The sequence below is a fragment of the Prunus persica genome, chromosome G4 (genome assembly GCF_000346465.2).
Source record: "Prunus persica cultivar Lovell chromosome G4, Prunus_persica_NCBIv2, whole genome shotgun sequence".
NCBI classification, from domain to species: domain Eukaryota; kingdom Viridiplantae; phylum Streptophyta; class Magnoliopsida; order Rosales; family Rosaceae; genus Prunus; species Prunus persica.
The window spans coordinates 15162937-15181944 of record NC_034012.1 but is presented as its reverse complement, the minus strand read 5'-3'; the positions used below and the strand labels follow the sequence as shown (position 1 = coordinate 15181944).

The following is a 19008-nucleotide window of genomic DNA, read 5'->3' as shown; positions in this document are numbered from 1 at the left end:
CATTCCACGCTCTTTTGGTAATTTGACTAATCTTGAATGGCTAGACATCTCCACAAACAGGCTTGTTGGTGAGATTCCTAGAGAATTGGCAGATTTGGCAATGCTTGCAAAATTAAACCTTTCAGAAAACCGACTTGTGGCAATGGCAAGCAATTTGATACATTTGAGAACGATTCATACAATGGAAATTTGGGATTGTGTGGACTTCCACTTTCCAGAACTTGCATCAATGATGTGGTATATCCACTGCCATCAGCATCCTTTCAGCAAGAAGATGATTTGGAGGATGTGAATGGGGTATGGGATTAACCACTACTTGATGGTGCTGTGAAAGTTATTGGAAGAGAACTACGAAGTAAAATGGTGGAAAAAACCAAAGCAGAGTCTTCACATGCACAAAGTTAGGAGTAGAAATGATTGATGTTGTTTTGCTTAATGATTACCAGTGATTCCAATGTGTCTTTCTTAAATGTTTTCACTAATCTAGTTTTAATGCGCATTGTTTCATCTTTATGTTTATGTTTATGGGGGAAAAAAATACATTGCTTACTGTTATCTTCGTAGTTTTTTTTTTTTCTTTTTAAAATTATATTTCTTTAGCTTGGCATGCAAAAACCTTTTGAGCGAACTCCTCGTCTAGATTCTTGTGAAGGCCATGCTCATCCTCCAAAATGGCTAAAAGCAATGAATTATAATAGTGATGATTTCTGACATAATCTCACACATCACGAACAAACAAATAAATGCCTTAACCAATGACGATCATAAGTTTTAATAGACGTTGTGTGTGACAAAATGCCGTAACAAAGAGATTGTCATCGAATGACATTAAATTGTGATCCAAGGCAATTTTTGTGCAATTTCTCAAGTTTAAAAGCCCTTTCAAGTTTGAACAGATTAAGACCCAATACAACATACACAGAAACATTCAACAAAGAAAGAGAAAAGCTTTAAAAGGAATGGACGATGAAGGATCAAAGAGCACGATCTGAGAGAAAAACTTACGTTAACAGAACATAGGGAGGAGAATGTTCAACGCACGTATGCAAGGGGAGAGAGCCGAGAATCCACACTCGCGCATGTCAAATTAATGCGCTTGGCTTGACAATGAAAAGGTGGCATGCAAATATGTAATTGACTTGAAACTTGCGAAGTACGAGATGTCTAATCTAGTGCACATTTTTTACCAAGGAATTCAAAAGAGAAAAAAAAAAGGGAAAAAGTTTGGCTCCTTATAATTGAGTAAGAGCTTCTTCTTGCAATTAATCTAGTTTTGACATGTGTCAAATTTTTAATTTTTCTTTTTCTTTTTTGTTGAAACTTTTTCAATGTTGTTGAGATTTGGCAAGTGTCAAAATCCCATTGATTTTAAGGAGGAGCTTCTCCTCAATTTTACCTAGCCCAATAGTGCTGAAAAAAAATTAAATGAATTTGACAAGTGTCAAAACTCAATTTGTTTTGAGGAAGAGCTCCTCCTCAATTTTAAGGAGCCAAGTATTTTCAAAAATAAAATCTAGTGCACACTCCTATCTAGGACTCTTTCCAAATCCTTAAATGCAGTTTTTTCATTACCAATTTGTATGTTAACAAGTTATAATTGCAATTTTATCTAACAACAAAGAGAGTTGTTGGTATTTTTTGTTTTGTTTTTAATACAAGTAATTGTCTAAACTACAAGGGCGAGGGGATTTCACACACACACTATCAAGATGCTATGGGAGTTCGATTTTGAGATCAATTGTCAAGTCAATGCCCTTTTCCACTCAGCTAAACTCGACGACCTTTTTTTATTTTATTTATTTCATATTTCTATTTTGGGTATAATTGGGAAGCTAAACAAATTATTTTTTCCATTCTTACACAAACCAAACATGGGAAAGGAAATATGATATGTCCTTGTTACTTTCCCAGCATTACCAAACATGGAAAATGAATCTCTCATTCACTATCCCTGGGGAAAAGATAGAGGACATGATTTTGTTGATGCATAACAGATGCTCAACCAATCAGAGTGCTCAAACCATGTCAACCCTTCCTCAAGGATAAACTTAGGTTTGAAGGCTGCATTTATGTATATTTTTTCCTTGCTTGGAGTGGCCAAGTAAGGTGGTTGTTGGCTCCTATTCCTGAAAAAGAAACAGAAGGGGATTATTCAAGAGGTGGTGGTGGTTTCCCAAACAACTTTCGATGCCTAAGTCAATATTTTTTGTTCAAATGAAGTTATCAAAAGTATTGTACACAAATGTGAAGAAGACTCATATTATATTTTTTAGGTGTAAAATACTTCCTTTTATACATGGAAGGTTGAACCTTTTTGTTTTCCTTTTCTAATGTGGGACTAGAGAGTTGCAGATGACATGGGATCATTTGAGTAAGTGATCAGTGGTAGCCGTCTAATGTATATGCTCTATTTTTGGAAACAACATGGGTTAGTTAGAATGTTTTGAGGGGCCTCTTCATGGCACTTCCATCCCACGTGCAGGCCTCTAAGAAGAGGCACTTGGGTGGGTTCGAGCAAGATTGGCTTTGGTCTCGTAGGCTTTTTTTGGGTGTGGATAGTTCATTACTGCTTCTTGGGCGTCCTCAAGCATAGGACAAGGCTAGTGTGTTTTATTTAGTTGTTGTGCCTAACAACTTCCTCAAGTAGTTTGGGCTTTGATTTCTTAGGCTTTTTTTGGTAGGCCTTATTGATATTTGGTATTAACAAAATCCCCCTAGTCCTTGAGTAGTTCCTCTTGTCGAGGACTTTATCGATTGTTAAAAAGTGGGCATGTTCCTTGAAAGAGCCTAGTTGTACTATTTCATCAACGACTGCATTGATTCTCTGTTTGTTGTATAAATAAAACCATTCATTCTTTGAAGGAATCCTATTTTCGTCTAAGGATTTTCCTTTAAACAAATTGTCGTTTGCATAAGTATCACTCAATATTCTTCCATTGCTACCGTTTACTTGGTCGTTTGCCAAGTTGCGAAACCAATCAGCGAGATTGATCATTTTGCTCTCTCTTCTCTTCCTTATGCAAAACCAATCGACTCTCTCTTCCTTCTGCGAAACCCATCAGCTCCGTCTTCATTCTGCAAAAGTCATCAGCTCTCTTTGTTAATTTCCTTCGTCCTTTTGTAGATGGTGTTGATTATTGATGAAGCTGACTCAGTTCTAACGGTGATGGTGAGTTCTGATATGGGTTATGCACTTAGAATTTCCTTTTTTTCCCTTTTGTTTTCTTTCCTTTTCTTTTCTATTTTTCCTTGTTTTCACCCCACTTCCTTATTGTCTTACATGTGATAAGCACCCAAAAACTCCAATCATATTAGACTTAGCGCATTCCACATATTTACCTACACAAAAATATCATTTATTAGGTCAAAATAGCCACGTGGCATCTATATCTGGCCAAAATTTTCTATAAAACCAGAGGCTTAGCTCATATCTCTCACACCACATCTTTCTATATTTTCATTTCTCAGAGTTTAGAATTCATACTCCATTCTCAATGGAAGATTTGAGGAGATGCTTGGAGAGGCAAGAGCGAGAAACAAATGAGAGAAGTCGTAGACGAGCTGAAAGGCAAAGGTTGCAAAGAGAAGAAGATGAACAAGTTGTCATAGCAGGCTTTGCTTGATGAAGCGAACCAAGGTTGTCGCCATGGTTCACAAGTCACCTGTGGCCTGAATGTGGACATATATAGGCATTTTCGGAGTAAGAATCTTTTGGAAGATTATTTTATTCTAACTTCTTTGTACTCTGATGTTGATTTTCGAAGGCGATATAGAATGCAACCCCATTTGTTCAACAAAGTCATGCATGATATTTGCAATTATGATGCATACTTTGTTCAAAAGTGTGATGCAGCTGGGGTTTTGGGCCTTCTTTCAGAGCAAAACCTTACAGCTGTTATACGAATGTTGGCGTATAGTTCATCTGCTGATCAGGTGGATGAGATTGCTCGGATGGGGAAGTCCACTACGTTGGAGGCTTTGGTAAGATTTTGTCATGCAGTTGAAACTTTTTACACTCAGGACTACCTATGCAGACCTACTTCCAAGGACCTCTAATGGCTTTTACAAAAAGCCGAAGCTCGAGGATTTCCAGGAATTATCGGTAGCATCGACTGCATGCACTGGCAACGGAAGAATTGCCCAACTGTCTGGCAAGGAGATTACGGAAATATAAAATGCCAAAAAAGTATCATCCGTGAAGCAGTTGCTGGATTTGATACATGGGTTTGGCATGCCTTCTTAGGAGTTGCCGGATCCCAAAATGACCTCAACGTGCTGGGTCAATCCCCGGTCTTCAACGATGTTTTGAGAGGCCAAGGCCCTAATATCACCTATCAAGTCAACAATGCAGTCTACCAGACGGGGTATTATCTAGCTGACGGCATCTACCCGAGGTGGACCACATTTGTCAAATCCATACCGAATCCCCGATCCCAGAAGCAAAAATTATTTGCTTCCTATCAATAAGGATACATGAAATATGTCAAAAGGTGTTTTGGCATCCTTCAAGCTCAGTGGTTGATTATTCGAGGTGCGTCCCGTATGTTTGATGCGAAGGTCCTCAGAAGCATTATGATGACTTGCATCATCCTCCATAATATGATTGTGGAGGATGAGTATGATTACGATGCTGTAGAGGTCTACGAATCGGATCCCATGAACACGGCCTTGACACGAATTTATGAAAGGCCCATGGGGCCAAGTGGAGAACCATTTGAGCTGGATTCATTGGTTAGGGATGGTCGTTTCATGACCCGTATGGTAGATCGATATACAGAGATGCAATCTTCGTATATTCATGAAAGACGTCAACTTGACTTAATGGAGCATCTATGGGCGTGAAAGTCAATAACGGTGAATGATGGAGCATAGATGCTTTGGTTGTGTTGTTTTTTTTTATTTTTATGGTTTGGTTGTGGTTTGTTTTTATTATTGTGCTTTGGTTGTAGTTTTTTTTTATTTTTTATTATGCTTTGGTTGTGGTTTTTCCTTTTAATTATGTTTTCTTTGATGTATGGAATATGTTGAATAAAAAAGTATTTTATTGAATGCTTTGTTTATTAAATAAAGAAAGCCAATACACCTACTAAAATAAAGAATTACTACTACTAAAATAAAATACATGAATTACAATAAATAAAAATACAAAACATGAAAAATACAAATAAATAAAAGGTATGCCAACTAATTTAATGGTTTTGATCATTTAAACAATCCGTGTTGCTAGGCCCATCGTCATGGAAAGGTTTTCTTCGCATAACATCCCTTCGTTCTAGCTTCCAAAATTATTTTGTTTTAGGGGACATATGGCTTGTATCCATGGCCATGGTTTCCCGATCCTTCTTGTCAATGAGTTCTTTGCTCAAAAACTCCCTTTCTTGTACAAATTCTGCTCGAATTACCATCTCGTTCTCTTGGTGTTTCCACTCCATTTCAATTCTTATGGCGCTCTGCCTTGCAATTTTCTCCAATTTTTTTAATGTATTACTGCTAGAATTACACCCTTTCTTCGCCTTCGCAGCAATGGGTGAGTCTTGACTCATAGGGGAATCGAGGGGTGAATCCGATGGCGTTGAATCATGGAGTGGCGTCTCGTTTAACATAATGGCAGGACCCGTGGGAATAATTCTAAAGCGTTTGCAATTTTTCACCACCTCCCAACATTCATGATGGTTGAAAGTTTTTTTGCCTTGCCAATTGCACCAAACCACATCAATGCTTGAATCATCTATTAACAAAAAAAAAAAATTAATGAAAATGCAAGAAATATTTAAAATATATTGGATATGCAAGTAACAAAAAAAAAATGAAAATGCAATTAACCTTACAAATATATTGGAAGTGCAAGAAATATTAAGAAGCAATTGGAAATACAAGAAATATTAACAAAATATTGAAAATGCAAGAAATATTAACAAAATATATATATTAGGACATTAAACTGAATACAACTAAAATTACAAAATATTTACCTCGCTACTAAGATTTTCCCCGCTTCTATAGTTGTCCATTGCTTTTGTCAAGGCATCTCTCCATTTTACCAACTCTTTATTGAGAATTTTCCACCTACTAGACAATGCCATTTCAGTACGAGTCGACCTTGGAATTTTTTTACAAAATTCGGCAATAATTTTTTTCCCACATATGACAAAATTTCATCTCATTGCCTGACACGGGACAATGACTAATTTGGACCCAAGACTCGGACAAGCAAACATCTTCCATGCTGCTCCACGCCCCTCCGCTTTCAATAGAAGAAGCCATAAAGATAAGAAATAAAAATAAAAATTTGAAAAAGAATAAAATGTTGAGTAAAGAATGAATAATAGTATAAGTAGAAGAAAATGTATGAGGATTGGTGTTGAAAGTGAAGGGTATTTATAGAAAAAAAAAATTCAGAATTTTTTTGTATTTTTAAAAAAAAATTTCGAATTTTTTTCATAATTTTATTGCCAAAAAAATGCCAGCCGTTGGATTGAAGAAGGAGAAGCAGATCGGAGAGCCCAGGCCTTGACACGTGTTTTCTAGCCGTTGGAGATTGCGCAGGCCTGAAGTCAACGCACGCGAGTTCAAATTTTTTTTACACTGCGCGATGACGTCGCGCCTGACGTCATCCCCTCTCGGGCTCGAGCTCAGACAAAACTGGCCTTTCGGCCAGCCCATTTTCGTGAGTCCCACTCCCAGTCCGAGCAAGACTGGCCCGCTGAAACATGGTTTTTCGCCCAGCCCGCCCCCAGCCTCGGACTTGGGCTGCTCGGTGGAATCTCTCTAAGAACTCGGTCGATGTTTGGGGTTTTTGGGTCTAAAATGCCAGTCCAAATTGCTTAGCCCTTTTATCCCAAATTAAATAAGATGCAAAGGGACAATGCCTGTCCTTGTAATGTCAATCCAACTTGCCGCTGCCAAACCAGACCAAGCTCAATTTCAATTTGTTCAGTTGTCCAGTTCGCCTTCTCCAACAACCAAACATGTTAATGAACAATCCAAATAATATCCCGCACCCACTTCTCTATCTCCCCGCGCTTTTCCTTCAACCATGACCCTCTTGTTTCCCATTCTCTCTAGCCGTCTTTAAATCCTGCTAAAACCCTAGCTTCCCCCCTTCCTTATCCCCGCTTCAACTTCCCATTTTGCCCAACCCAATATTCCAAATCCCAAATTTATACAAGAAAATAAAAAACCATTGTACATCCCCCCTTGTATGAGCGCCCCTTTGCTTTTCCACATACATATTAGCCAAAAAATTTCCCCAATTTCAAAGCTTTAATAATAATTTCGTTCGATTCTTTGCCCTGAGATTCCCATTTAGTTCTTTGGCGTTGAAATTTTCGTTCTGGGTCTTGTTCACATTCTGTTATTTGCTTGTAATTTATCGAAATGGCGCTTGAGTCTTCCATTCTGACTCTGCCTAGGTACAATTCTTGCTCGAAATCATGGAGTTTCATGTGTTGCAATAGGCAAACAAAATTTCCCATGAAGGTTTTGCTGCAAAATAATCGATACCCATTTCAATTGGGGGCGAACTGCATTGGTAATAGTGGTTTTAGGGGCATCTTAGGTCCAAGATGTGAAGGAGTTGACTTGTTTGTTAATAGAGCTCGTTTGCAAGCTCTAGCTGATGATAATGAGAGTTCGGGCAGTGCAGATGCTGTTTCGGGTTCAAAGTTTGATTTTGTTAAGGAATTGGTAAAGTGCGGAATTGTTTTGGCAGCCATGGTTTGTGGGGTTTTAATTTATGGGTGCAGAAGAGCTTTTGCGGTGGAGGGTGTGGTGAATGCAGGCTATGGGGTTATTGGGCAGAGCATATTGTTGCTCAGGAATGCCTGGCCGAAGACATTGCAGGTTCTTCAGCTCTTCAAAGAGCAGGGTTTGATTTTGGCTTTGCTTTTGGGACTCTCGGCGTTTTTCTCAATGGCGGAGACTTCAATTACCACACTGTGGCCCTGGAAGGTATGAATTTGTTATGTTCTGTGAATGGTTATATCATAGGCATTGTGAAAGATTGCTTTTGATTTGTTTGGATGACGAATTTCTTGTCCACCTCTGGACATTGCACTCTTTATGACTCTTTTTTAATGAAGTAACTTACAACTAAGCCATTTCAGATGATGTTCGAAATGATAAACTGTAAGTGTAAGTTTTATGTTACTTATCCTTTTAAGTTATGGATAATTTGACTTAACAATGGAGGAACACTGTATATTCGTCAATGCCAACTATTTATCATTCATTAACATTTGTGGGCTGGTTTCCATGTCTGGTTTTATGTCCTTGTACCCTGAAGTAGAGTTAGACTCTTATTCTCTATAGATTGTAGTGGAAATTACATTTTTGACCTTGGAATGCAAAGCATCCTTTCTTAAACTTGCTAATTCAACAGACTTGATTTCATACACGAGGGTTAAAAGTATTTGTGGTTAGCTTTTTAAATGACCTCCAAATAATATGGAATTAAGGACCTTAATATATTATGGCTTTCTTCTTTTTCAGTGCTTATGTGTACATAAAATTGTAACTTTGAAATGTGCATATCCAATTTTCAGTAAATGATCAACCTATTAGCTTACTGAAAGAAAATGAATGATCTGACCCATTAGGATCTTGAAATAACATCAGTTAATTGATATTAATCTGTGTCAGGTGCGTGAGTTGGCTGAGAAAGAGTCTGAAGATGGTGTCTTCAAATTGCTTCGCAACGATGTTACTCGGTTCTTAACAACCATACTTATTGGAACAACGTACTTTCCTTCTCATTTTTGTTGGTATTAATTTTTCTACTCTTCCATCGTGAAGTTGAACATTTCTTTCTTATTGTAGAATTTCCTTATGTACTCAGTGTTGTCAATATTGGAGCAACTGCTTTAGTTACAGATGCTGCAACAGCAATATTTGGTGAAGCTGGTGTTAGCGCAGCAACTGGAGTAATGACTGTATGTTTCATTTTCCTTGCTTGACCAATTAATAAGCATAGATATGGAGGTACAGAGTTTGATATAGGGATAAGTATTTTGGACACTCAAACTTTAAAACATGCTGTTTAGTGCTTAATTTATGTTTATTTTTGTTCTTTTCACCATACCCTTTTTGTATCAGCAAAATTCTAATTATGAATTATCCCAATAACTAGTATTCCATAGTCTTCACTCAGTATTCTCAGAAAAAAAATATTTCTACAATTGCCCTTTTGTCTGTTGGAAACAGAGGGGGCGGGGGCTGAAGAAACTCCTATATTAAAAAAAATGGGTCTTTTCATTTCGTATAAAGTACAGTTTTTGTTTCTTTCTGAGTGTGTACCTGCACTATCTCTCTTTCTCTATCTCTGTGTCTAGATAGAGAAAGATTGATTCACTAAACTCATAGTTCTGAAAGAGTCTAATTTGTTTTATTAAGTGAAATTGAAGAAGAGAATGCTATTTCTACTGTGTTGAGTCTGGCTTTTGTTGAAAAATTGTTATTTTAGATGTTAAGAGCAAAATCAGTGTTGTCTTTCCTCTCCTCATTTCTTATCAAAGGCCAGAGGCTGCATATACGTATATAAGAAAATAATGTACTGGTGGGACTGATATTTAATACTGTTTATTTATCTTGGTGATGCAAGGTTGCTATTTTGCTCCTCACTGAAATAACTCCCAAAAGTGTCGCTGTTCACAATCCCACAGAGGTTGCTAGGTTTGTGGTAAGTTATAAACTGTAGAGTTTCTCTAACTTCTACTAAAACCCACATGACCACTAATTAGACAGCTTTGTCTTTTTCTTTAGACTTTTATTTGTGTTAACTCATTTTTTCTTAACTGATATTATTCCTGCTTGTCTTGATTAATTGGGTCAATGTTGGGTGTGATGCCTCTAGGTTAGGCCAGTGGCGTGGCTTTCATTGGTATTATATCCTGTGGGAAGAGTTGTTACATATCTATCAATGGGGATGCTAAAAATACTCGGGTTGAAAGGAAGAAGGTTTGCTCTTTTGATAACCCAAATTTGAATTCTCCCTAACTTCCAATTTATGTCATATTTATTTCTTTTGCTGCTTGTCAATAATCCAGTTGGTGCTTGGCTGGTGCTGCTTGACAATTATGGTTATTATCTCTTTGTGGTTATGGACTTAATAGTTCACATTATAATTTAAATAACATTGTTTTTCAAAAGGTTAAGAAGGACGATAGAGATAGAGTATGGGTTAGGGCTGGGGTCGGTTTGGGCCCAAAACGTGCATCAAACCGGGCTAGTTGGTTTGCCCAAATTCCAAACTGAAACCGAACCAACTGGGCTTCTAACCGACCAGGTCTAATTCCTGCGTCACAGTGTATAATATCTTGGGCTTCTCATCATTACCAAAATGGTTCTAGGTTGGATGCTCTAAATTTAACATGGTGTCAAAGCCAATGCTCCACGTGTCTGGTCCAACAACCGCACACACTCCATATCATCTATATAATTGATCCACGTGTTTGGATCAGTCTTGCCACACGTGAGGGGCGTGTTGAGAATATAGAATCCCATATCAGAAATTCTAAGCCATGCATAATAATATGTATGGCCTTCGGTCTCTTCACCTAGCCAATTGGTTGTGGGTTGGATGCATTAAGTTTAACATAATCTTTGGACTGTTATCTCATGTGTTTCTTGATAGTAAGTGGAACATCTACCATGCTAGAGTATTGTGAAGGCTATCTTTCTTTTAACCTGATAAATACATAAAGGTGTTGCTTTCATTTTATGGATAAGAGAGAATTAGATGTATGGAATATTGAACTTGTACCTGTTAATATTGTTTACGGATGTTTTTTGTTTACTATGAAAATGTTCTTCTTGAAAATTATGCCGTTGTTTTACACCTTTTCTATGATCAGTGAACCGTATGTTACTGAGGAGGAGTTAAAATTGATGCTGCGGGGGGCAGAGTTAAGTGGGGCAATAGAGGAGGAAGAACAGGTACTTGAATAGTTTTTGGTTTCCCATAAATATTTTATTCTGCTGCATTACTTCCAAGTTGCAAAAGAAATATTCGTTTTCTGAGTATAATGAAGAAAATCCATGTTATCAGCTCTCAATTCAATGCTTCTGCCATCAAGTATTCTATTGTTTTTTCAATATGTTTCCACCAAATCTTTATGTTATATGTGAAGATTTAATATGGCAGGCATTTTGCTGTTATCCTGTCTTTGATGAGTGAAAATCTTCCTAAGAAATACATTTTGTGAGATACTATTTGACTAGTCGAGGTCCTGTTGTAAATGGAGAGAAGAGAGACAGTGGGGTGGGGATGTAAAAGTAATAATTTCAAACTATTGGATTTATCAAGGCACTTGAAAGAGTAGCTGGGCTGTTATTGACACCCACAGCTTTGTTTGGGACGTGGGGAATTTTTAGTAACACTACAATCTATCCTAGAGAAATTTTTGTGCATGAAGAGAAAAATGTTTGCTTCTGGATTAACTTCCACATGGAATTTCTCCATGAACTTCAGTTTCAAAATATCTCTGTTTATATATGTGTATATACAGTAATGCTCTTTTGCCATATCTAATGTTAAATTATCAATCTGGATCATACTTTTAAACAAGAATATATCTGAGCAACGGTGTGGATGCCAAACTGTCTGGCATGTTATGGTACTAAGCTATTAATCTGAACCATTGATCAGGTGGAATCATGCTTTAATATGTGTTCCTGTTTGACTGTATGACAACATAACTTGACAGTATTTGGCAAAAAGTCATTGCCTCCTTGTTGTGTTGCCAGACTGTTAATATGAACAAATTATCAGGTCGTGTTATGCCTGAAGGGGTGGTACTGATTTACAGCATAGCAAAAAAAACATTCCAGATATCTGGCAAAAGAAGACATTCCCATTTATATATGTGCATGTGTGTATGTGCGTCATCTAGCCAGTCCATAGGCATTTTATTTCTCCTGTTTTGTAGAATATGATGCTTGTCATGAACATGAAATTCCAACATCTTTATTCTCTATAATAACACTTGTGCTCCTTTCATCATCCCATTACTACCCCCATCCCCCCTTTTAAGTTTATTAATTGTAAAGTTTTGTGCTCGAAGTTCCTTATTTAAGATACACTTTTTATTGGAAAAATAAATCCTTTTGCAGGATATGATTGAAAATGTGCTGGAGATAAAAGATACGCATGTTAGAGAGGTGATGACTCCTCTTGTAGATGTAGTTGCCATCGATGCTAGTGCAACACTAGTTGATTTTCACGACTTGTGGGTAACTCATCAATATTCAAGGTAATCCAAAATTTTAGTGGTATGGTGAATAGTTCTGTAGTGCCTTCAGCTGATAATATTTTGAACATTCTTCTTATAGGGTGCCTGTTTTTGAGCAGCGTGTTGACAATATAGTAGGAATTGCATATGCAATGGATCTATTGGATTATGTTCAGAAGGTCGGACAGTTTGTACTCCTATTTATCTCTCTATGAGATGCATATTCTTTGTTTATTAATTGAATAAAAAAAATCTCATAGTGCGCAGAACTGTGAATATGTTTGATTTTGAAGGGTGAGCTACTAGAAAGTACTACTGTTGGGGATATGGCTCAGAAACCTGCTTACTTTGTGCCTGGTAATTCTTTGTATTATGCTAAGTTCTGATAAACACATGTATTCTAGATTGGATAGTCATTGTATATTGCTCTCTCTTAATTTTCTTGTGCATTTATTGCAGTTATAATTCTGACTTGTATACTTTATAAACAAAACCATTTCTGGAAATAAAATGGTTCAATGGAACTGATGTCCCTCGGTGGTGGTTGCTTAACTGATTTGGCAATGTCTATAACCTTTGCTGGGTTTTGGTATTGGCCCCATTCCAGGAAAGCCTTGGGGATGCGTTAAGGTTTAAATCCTTTGGGTTCCACCCAACTGTCTAATCTGTTGTTCTGGTACATTGAGTTCCAAGTGCTCTGTTCGCTGTAACAAATTTTATTTAGGTCATGCTCATAATCAGTAGGAGTCATTGAATGAAATGTATGAGTTCAGGACACTGGAGCTGATGTTGCTGCATGATACTAGGCCAAGTGATTTGTAAAGTTTTGCCACCATTACTTTACACTTCTGATTGTGTTATTTAACATAGTATCAAGTTGGCGCTGGACAGCCCTTTAAGCAGTTATAGGCTGTTCATGGTTGAAGTTGTCTGTACTTTTTGAAGTTTCTGTTTCTTGGTTGGTCGTTTGAAGCTCCTGTTCTGATAAGTAGTGGTTACACTACTTATAATTTCTTTCCCCTGTAGATATGAAATCATTTTTTAATCAACATGATTCCATGTTAAATGAGTTTGGCCTCATGCTCTCACTTACAGTTCTAGCATTTGTTCATGTTATGGTTCATGCTACATGAGTCCGGTCTCATGTTCTTGTTGACAGATTTAGCAGTTTGGTCATCAGTTGATGTTTGCATAGAGCTGAATATCTTAGGATTCGTATCATTGAATCTAGGTGTGCTTTGACTGCAGCAGGCATTTGTCTGTCTTCATTTGGAACAACAGTGTACACCATCCGGTTCTTAATTTTGTTTTGGACTGATTATGGTCCTCAATTTTCCAATGCATAAAGTAGTATAATCCATTTTGCAGATTCAATGTCCGTCTGGAATCTTCTTAGGGAGTTTCGCATCCGAAAGGTTCACATGGCCGTTGTTCTTAACGAATATGGTGGAACTGTAGGGGTATGTTCTTCATTCATCGTTGAATTGAACTATTGAACTTCTGATGTTTTTGTTAAAAATTCACCATGTTGCACAGCTTGTCTCTAACTTGTTTTGTGATGAAACAGATAGTAACCCTGGAAGATGTCGTTGAGGAAATTGTTGGCGAAATATTTGACGAAAATGATTCAAAAGTAATTCTCACTGTGTTTATACTCGTTCATCTACCTTTTTTTAATGAGTAATTCAATAATTAAAGCACTAAGGGGGCACAACCCATATGCTGGTATGCATAACAAAAAATTATTGCATTAGAAAGCTACAAAATCAAAGAAGGTTTTTTCGGTCAGACAAGTGAAAAACGATTTTCTTTGTCCTGGCAAATATAATGCTTAAGAAATGAGCCCTCACTTACTGGGAGATCTTCTAACCCCTTAAATGAGTGCAACTCTTTTAGAACCATAAACACACAAAACTATTGTTCTCAATATAATTGGTAATGCTAATATTTTGGAAAAAGAAAAATCAGTTGTGATGGCTGGTTGATATCATCATATTTTTAATTCCTTACTGAAATTATTGATGCTGGACCAGGAGGAGATTCAGAAAAAAACTGGCTACATTGTAATGCGTGCAGAGGGTATATTTGATGTGGATGCAAACACATCTATTGACCAGCTCTCTGAAGATCTAAATGTGAAGATGCCCGAGGTATTTATCCTTGCGAACGTAAAATCCTGAATATTGGTTTTGAAATTTATCTATATGTGATCACACCGTACCTATTCTCTCTGGACCTTTCTATTATGACCAGCCAAGGGAAATCTATCCTAGTCAGTATCTCCATTTGATTAATTAATTAGTTTGCTATAATGGTTCTATCTGTTGTCTTTGAGCAATGGAGCATTCTCATATATTCTGGAAATATGCTTGTTCATTGTCATATTTTATTGTAATGGGATATAACTAGACCATACCATGTAGCTATTATTTATTTATTTTACTAAATAGAAAAATATTAGAAATCTAGAAAGCACCTAGGCCCCGTGGGGGCACAACCCTAGTACCCAACAAATGTTCAGCCTTGCACACCTTATATCTGTTGGGAAACAAAATTTGCAGCACTGACAGCACATTCACAAAAGAATTGGCAAAACTCAAGAAACTCTAAACAAGAGAAAACAGAACCACTTCTCCAAAGCCACTGTGCTGTGAATAATCAAATGATCAACAGATTCAATAGAACTCTTGCATGAGAAACAACTATTAACAAGAAATTGGCTGTGTTTCATATAGTAGTCAAAATCTTCTGATGAACAGCTGTCCACATATGAAGTAGCATTTCTTGTCCACTGTTAATATTAGAGAGCTGATTTGCTTGTTTGGAGTACAGGTTTATAGGTATCGTATATTTCCTCCGTTTAAATACATGCATCTTTTGAGGGCCTTGTAGCTCAAGTGGTTCAGAGCTAAGAGCGGTTACCCCTGTATCAGATGTCCTATGTTTGAATCTCCCATCCCCCAATATCATTTGTATAAAAAAAACACAGGCATCTTAACCCTCAGCCATTCTTCAGAGAAAAAAAGAAAAAAGAATTCCCCAACCATTATTATCCTTACCTAATAATTATGATTATGACTTGAGAGCTGAATTGAGAGCTGAATCGTAATACTTTGCAAGAGCTCGTTAATTTCTGTTCATTATTGATAATCAAAGCATAAAGTAATACAGAAGATTTCTTTTCCCAATTGTGATCTGTTTTTGTTTTCAATGTAGACATTTTAAAAAGTATCGGTAATATGTGTTTAATTGTAATTGACATTGTCCATCAATTTTGGCACATACATTGATCTCTCACCTTTCACTTCTTGTTTACAGGGTCATCAATATGAAACAGTATCAGGGTTTATATGTGAGGCATTTGGATATATCCCAAGGACGGGGGAGAGCATCAAAGTAGTCCTTGAAAAGGAAATTGAAGAGGAGATTGATGAGTCCAAGTCTGACAACCAGGATAAAAAGGATAAAAAGGATAAAAAAGAAAAGCACCAAATTTTTAAAATTGAGGTATGATGAAGATTTTGCTCCATTTAGTTCTTTGCATGTGTTAAATTCTAGATGATCTTGAGTTGGTCAATCATGTATTTGGTGGTGGGCTGGGGGAGATTTGGTATGCCTTGGATTATTTAGCATTAGGAAAAAAAAAAAACTATCCTTAACTCCTACAAGAGTAATATCAGTGTTGCTATTGTTCTTTTGGGGCAGATACTAGCAGGAAATGCCAGAAAGGTCGGTTCTGTTCGATTTGAAAGGATAGAGAATGATGCTGCGACAGTGGAGACCAAAGAGGTGACCCGCTTGGTTCCCAAAATCATGAAAAGGAAGTGGAGTACTGATCACGACTCAGATGGTACAGTGTATGACGAGGATTCATTTCAAAAGAAACCACAGAATACAATATCTGATGAACATGAAGACAATGTTGATAATCTCAGTATACATTAGTTGCATTGCTCGCGATTCCCTTTTTCACGGAATCACAGAAGAGGTAAAGATTGAGCAACAACGGAAATCAGGAAAGAATATTGTAAAAAAAAAATAAAAAATCATTTGAGTGCTGAAATTTTCACTTTTGCCTATCCTGATACATGTCTGGTATTTGAGTACTAAAGTTTGCCAACTGGATTCTTATGATCTTGACATCAATATGTGGTAGATAGAGCCGGCTTTAAGGGAGATGGCCTAGGTGGAGTAGCTCATTTATACCATCACCGCATGGAGCTTCCAATTTTGTTATTAGCCTTGAGCTCCCTCTATTGTCAAAAGTTCTAAACCTAGATGTGGATGTAACTTGTCGATATGACTGGGGAGTGCTCTTTAAAAGGGCAGAGGTTGTCTGTATAATAATATGTTCTGAAATCATTCAATTATCTTCCAAGGCAGTGTTTGCAAGACCTATTTTTTTTCTTTTTCAGGCAGCTATGAAATGATGATTGTTTGAGTTGTTTAAGCCAGCCAAGTCATAAAAGAAGTTTGATTTGCAGTTTGTAGTTTTTATGGAATGTAGGGTTTCAAAATAGAGATATTTAGTCATATATCCATTCTTAGCACTAATAATATAGATAAACTATACACCATTTAATTTCTATAAACAAATTCAAAAAAAAAACCCAAAAAATGACAGCTAGTTATATTGAATTTAATTTTGATTATTAAATTACTTTGATGCCCTATTAAGTGTTTTGGGTATTTTTTTCAAAGGTTTTAGGGTTTGGTTTGTTTTAAGAAATCAATGACAGTTTTGTAAATTAAAAGAATTTAAAAGCCTTTTTATTATGTTGTAAATGAGATTTGGATGTGTTTCTAAAATCTATTTTATATAGATTTTTTTATAATTTAGGCTTATATATTGGGTATCCATCTTGTGTCGACTGAACACTAGGAAAAGAGTATACAATTTGGGCCGAAGGTTCCGAAGCTTTTCCCTGTCAAAGTACAATCAAAATCAGTTGCATCACATTAAGAAAAAAAACAATGAAAACTACTGTGGAATCTTGGATGTTAGCCATTGGGAGTTATTGCAAGTGTCTGCAGCGTAAGAGAAGAAAAAAGACATGTTGAATTAAGAATATCATTCTATATCATTTCTTTTTCCTTTATACATACATAATTTTACTTCGATCACTGGAGGGTCCATTTGAATCTCTTTTTGTATGTCTTTTGTTTTTTTGTTTTTTGTTTTCATTTCTGACCTAGGAAGGAAATCTAAACTTGAAATCTCTTCCAACAAAGTCGAAAGCTATACCACTATCTGTATTCGTGAGATTTATCATTTATTTTAATCACATATAATACGTGTATGTAATTTGTATTGATTCACGTGATTATGGCTTGTTTCTTTGTCACATTTCTGATGGCATCTCTTGTTTATCTACGTTGATGCTGAGATTAGCATTGCTTAATCTTGCTTTTTTTTTTCTTTCCAAAAACTAATAGATATGGGTGGAAATTAAGAAATTTTTTTATGGGACGATCTCATAGGTTTAGTGTGTTCATAGATTAATCTAAGGACCGTTATTAAAAAGGACCTCACATGACTTCATTTTTAGATCCTTAGGTGAGGGGGATTATTTCTGATATAATGTCCATGTTAGAGATATTTCCCCTTTTTTCTCTCCTACCAAACGAACCCTCTAAAGCTCACTCATCATCATCTATCATTTATCTATTTATCTATTTTTAATGCAATCTCTATACGTGCAATTCCCTTGACATTAGGGGATATTTTCATATTCTTTTGTACATAATTTTATATAATCTGTCTGGTAGTCTTATGTGATTCCAACTTATAATCGAAGAGAAGTTAGACAACAGTCCCGATCTCTTGGACTACAGGAGTCCAAGAGATTGTGGTCACCCACCGTTGGATATTAATCCAATGGTTCAAAAAAAATTTCTTAAAAGGAGTGCAAGAGTGAGTGAACCGTTGAATTTACATCCAACGGTGAGTGACTACAAATCTCTTGAACTCCTGTAGTTCAAGAGATCAGAACTGAGTTAGACAAATAGCTAGTTAGTCCATTGTTTGTCAACTTGATCAATGAGGACACAATGTTGGTCAGCATTGAGCTAGATAATTGCTTTTTTTTTCTTTTTTCTTTTTTCCAGAAATCATGCAGAGGAAAGAGTGATTAAACCTTACAGAATATGATTGGGATCCATTCGCAAAGAGACCAGATCAGACTGGACTCTAAAAGGAACATAAGATACTGATCATGATCCTCCTCGTACATACTGATTAATTACATTGCTAATGCTTCTCCCATATAAGTAATATAGATCTAGCTACAAAAATAAAAATAAAACAAGAACAGAACAAGCGATTAACATATATGCTTCTCCCATAAACCCTAGAAGTTTTTCAAAGGTGAAGTGAGGTGTCAACATCTGAATCATCGAAGTTGTTTGTTCTGTTCACGACCGATACTGAACTTGAACATATGTTTCCCAAGACTTGACTCGCATCATCAGAGACCTGCAGAAAATTAGCATTCTTGTTCTGCAAGTTAGGTTTGTCGTACATTGAGCCTTGGGGAGGTGGCTTATAATGAGGATCTGTCAAGCTACCAGAGCCACCAGATTGGAAGAACAACCCAGTTAGCTCATAATGTGTGGCTGGAACGTTAATTCTCTCTGATCCAGATAACATCTGCCTCAAGAGCTCTCTCTCCTCCCTCATCTCCTTTGCTCTCTGCAATTGCCTAAACCTCTCTTGCAATAGGACAATGGAAGAATGAGAAACAGTGCCATCAAGTCCTTGCCTAGCCATAGAGAGAGAGAG

The 19008-nt window shown here is 36.7% G+C and overlaps 1 protein-coding gene across 1 annotated transcript; it reads left to right on the top strand.

The window, feature by feature from the left end:
- Positions 6810 to 16668, top strand: LOC18779753 (DUF21 domain-containing protein At1g55930, chloroplastic). The gene is made up of 14 exons (XM_007213532.2): positions 6810 to 7950; positions 8641 to 8738; positions 8837 to 8930; positions 9599 to 9676; positions 9851 to 9954; positions 10851 to 10932; positions 12109 to 12248; positions 12328 to 12406; positions 12521 to 12584; positions 13596 to 13687; positions 13795 to 13860; positions 14261 to 14377; positions 15546 to 15734; positions 15933 to 16668. Exons 1-14 carry the CDS (start codon positions 7378 to 7380, stop codon positions 16170 to 16172), a joined length of 2016 nt encoding a protein of 671 aa, XP_007213594.1. The 5' UTR covers positions 6810 to 7377; the 3' UTR covers positions 16173 to 16668.